Source organism: Malus domestica, chromosome 03, assembly GCF_042453785.1.
Source record: "Malus domestica chromosome 03, GDT2T_hap1".
In the NCBI taxonomy this organism is placed as follows: domain Eukaryota; kingdom Viridiplantae; phylum Streptophyta; class Magnoliopsida; order Rosales; family Rosaceae; genus Malus; species Malus domestica.
The window spans coordinates 8,874,724-8,876,934 of NC_091663.1; the positions used below are offsets into that span (position 1 = coordinate 8,874,724).

Consider the following 2,211-nt stretch of genomic DNA (forward strand, 5'->3'; position numbering starts at 1 on the left):
AAAGATGAAATATAATAGTTTTATTATTTACTTTACGCTTTTAAAGTATTAATTAGACTATTTTTCAATTTGTGTGGTGACTATTTAAATTATTTTAGTTTGTGTGGTAAAATTTAAAATGTTATATTGGTTATAAAAAAAACACACACACATGTATGTCAGATATAACCGACACGAACAGAAATTTCTCGCGACTTTGATTCAAAAAAATTAATAGCACACAAAATTCAACGAAGGAAAATTTTGTGGCAGTTTTTGGTTAATTTTGTCGGTTATAACCGACACTAACCTGACATACATATTAAAAAGGCTAGAGGTTTTTATTCAAGTTGTCGGTTATAACCGACAACATTTATTACCCTAAGCTAAAATAATTCAACTTCCCATTTTTACTTCAATTGTTCCTCTTCTCTTTCCCATTTTCACTTCCAGCCGTTCTTCTTCTCCTTCCCATTTTTACTCATTCCTTTCTTAGCCATTTTTACTCCTCCTTCCTTTCTCAACCATTTCTATGGAGGAACAAAATGAAGGTCATGAATTCCAGGAACAAACTGAAAATTGTACGTTTTAAAGTAATTATATTGTGAGTTTTTTCTTTGTTGTTTTTGAAATACATGACAAATGTTTGTTTTTCATTAATAAGGAGCAACTCAACGTAGAAATTGTGGAGCTGCTATTCCGAAGTGGAAAGAGAGACAACTTTGTTCGTTTGATTCGACAAGAAAATGTGTTAGTGCAAATGCTACTGAATTTTCAGAATTAATAACCTTTAAGGTTAAGGATCCAAGAAATCTTCCATTGAAAAGGGATTGGCGCTTGATTCTGGAAAATGATAAGGAAGTTCTGTGGGAAAGAATTGAAGTGTATATTTTCATTTTTTACTTCTATATTTCAGATTTGTATTAACATGTATGTTTTTATGAATATAGGGGAATATTATTTTTCTTGATGAAGACTATGACAAAATGCCACTAATTCGTAACATGACTCTCCACGTTGCTGATCATTCATACAAGGAATACCAAAATGGTTTAAAAGCGGAGTATTATACCAAAAGACAAGAGCATGAGCGCTCAAAACCTCCCCCTGGAGTGGATGTTGGTCAATGGATCGAGATGGTAACTAATTGGGATGATCCTAAAACAAAGATGAAAAATTAATGATTTGATATTTCGTATTGAAAGATGTTTGTCTTATAAGGTTTTTTTTTTTTTTTTAACTTTTCAGGAGGTGGCGGAGAAAAACAAATTTAATGGGGAGTTAAAAACTATGAACCATACAATTGGTTCAAAAACTTTTGCTCGGGTGCGCGAGGAATATGTATGTGTTGCTAATTTGTAATATATGTAGTGTTTTTCTTTTTTTTTTTTTTCAATCTAGTTAATATGTATTTGTTGTTCTCTTTTAACATATTTAAAGAAGAATAAGCATGGAAATGAGTCGGATCCCATCCTCTTTTTTTTCGAGCTACCCATACCCGGAAAGATGACTCTTGGATTGATGAATCGTCACAACAAAGGGGGTAAATGTTGACTCTTAGATTATGACTACTTTATGTGTCTAGTTATGTATTATGGTGGATTCAGAAGACAATATTGTAGGTTAATTTATATTTAATGTCTACCTTATGTGTTATGGCTGATTCGGACGACATTATTGTAAATTAATTTATATTTGAATGCATATTATGCTTGTTATGAGCTTTGTTTATTTTATTCACTCATTAAATAATTTTTATTTTATTTTATTCGTTCATTAAAAAAACAAACAGAAAGATTTTTTTTAATATTAATATTTTTCTGTTGGTTGCGGACGATGGAAAATAGTTGTTTATAATAGATTTTATTTTTTTTAAAATGGTTTATGTCTATTAAAACCAACAGGAACATGATGTCAATCCGACGATATTTTTAATTTCCTAGCGGTTACGAACGACTTTAATTGATAATACTCGACAGTAGTTAAGTATTTATTGTCGCATATATCCGACACAAGTTCTGTCAGTTTTAGAGCCTTAACCGACAGAAAATTCATTTCTTGACGCTGGCAATTCTATTGCTTATTATATCTGTCACTGCATCTATTTTCTGTCGAATTTTGCTTAATATCCGACAGTAATATACGTTTCTTGTCGGTTATCATAGCGACACTAATAAATGGTTTCATAGTAGTTAACCAAATATCATGAGATATTGTATTTTTGGAATGGAA

General features: G+C 30.8%; 1 protein-coding gene across 3 annotated transcripts; it reads left to right on the forward strand.

The window, feature by feature from the left end:
* Positions 1–420: 420 nt before the first annotated feature.
* LOC114824158 (uncharacterized) lies at positions 421–1,642 on the forward strand. 3 transcript variants are annotated; one of them, XM_070818570.1, is made up of 5 exons: positions 421–560; positions 644–840; positions 930–1,118; positions 1,228–1,320; positions 1,420–1,642. In XM_070818570.1, the coding sequence occupies exons 3-5, from the start codon at positions 966–968 to the stop codon at positions 1,531–1,533; spliced, it is 360 nt and encodes a 119-aa protein (XP_070674671.1). In that variant the 5' UTR covers positions 421–560; positions 644–840; positions 930–965; the 3' UTR covers positions 1,534–1,642. The 3 variants fall into 3 exon arrangements, with proteins under 3 accessions (XP_070674671.1, XP_070674672.1, XP_028956394.2); XM_070818571.1 differs by having other exon boundaries at positions 644–729; XM_029100561.2 differs by having other exon boundaries at positions 644–1,118.
* Positions 1,643–2,211: the final 569 nt, after the last annotated feature.

Coding starts and splice junctions, on each gene's coding strand:
- LOC114824158 (XM_029100561.2), top strand. CDS start 966: ATGCCACTAATTCGTAACATGACTCTCCACGTTGCTGATCATTCATAC. Junction 1,119..1,227: donor TTGGTCAATGGATCGAGATG/GTAACTAATTGG, acceptor TTAACTTTTCAG/GAGGTGGCGGAGAAAAACAA. Junction 1,321..1,419: donor CTCGGGTGCGCGAGGAATAT/GTATGTGTTGCT, acceptor ACATATTTAAAG/AAGAATAAGCATGGAAATGA.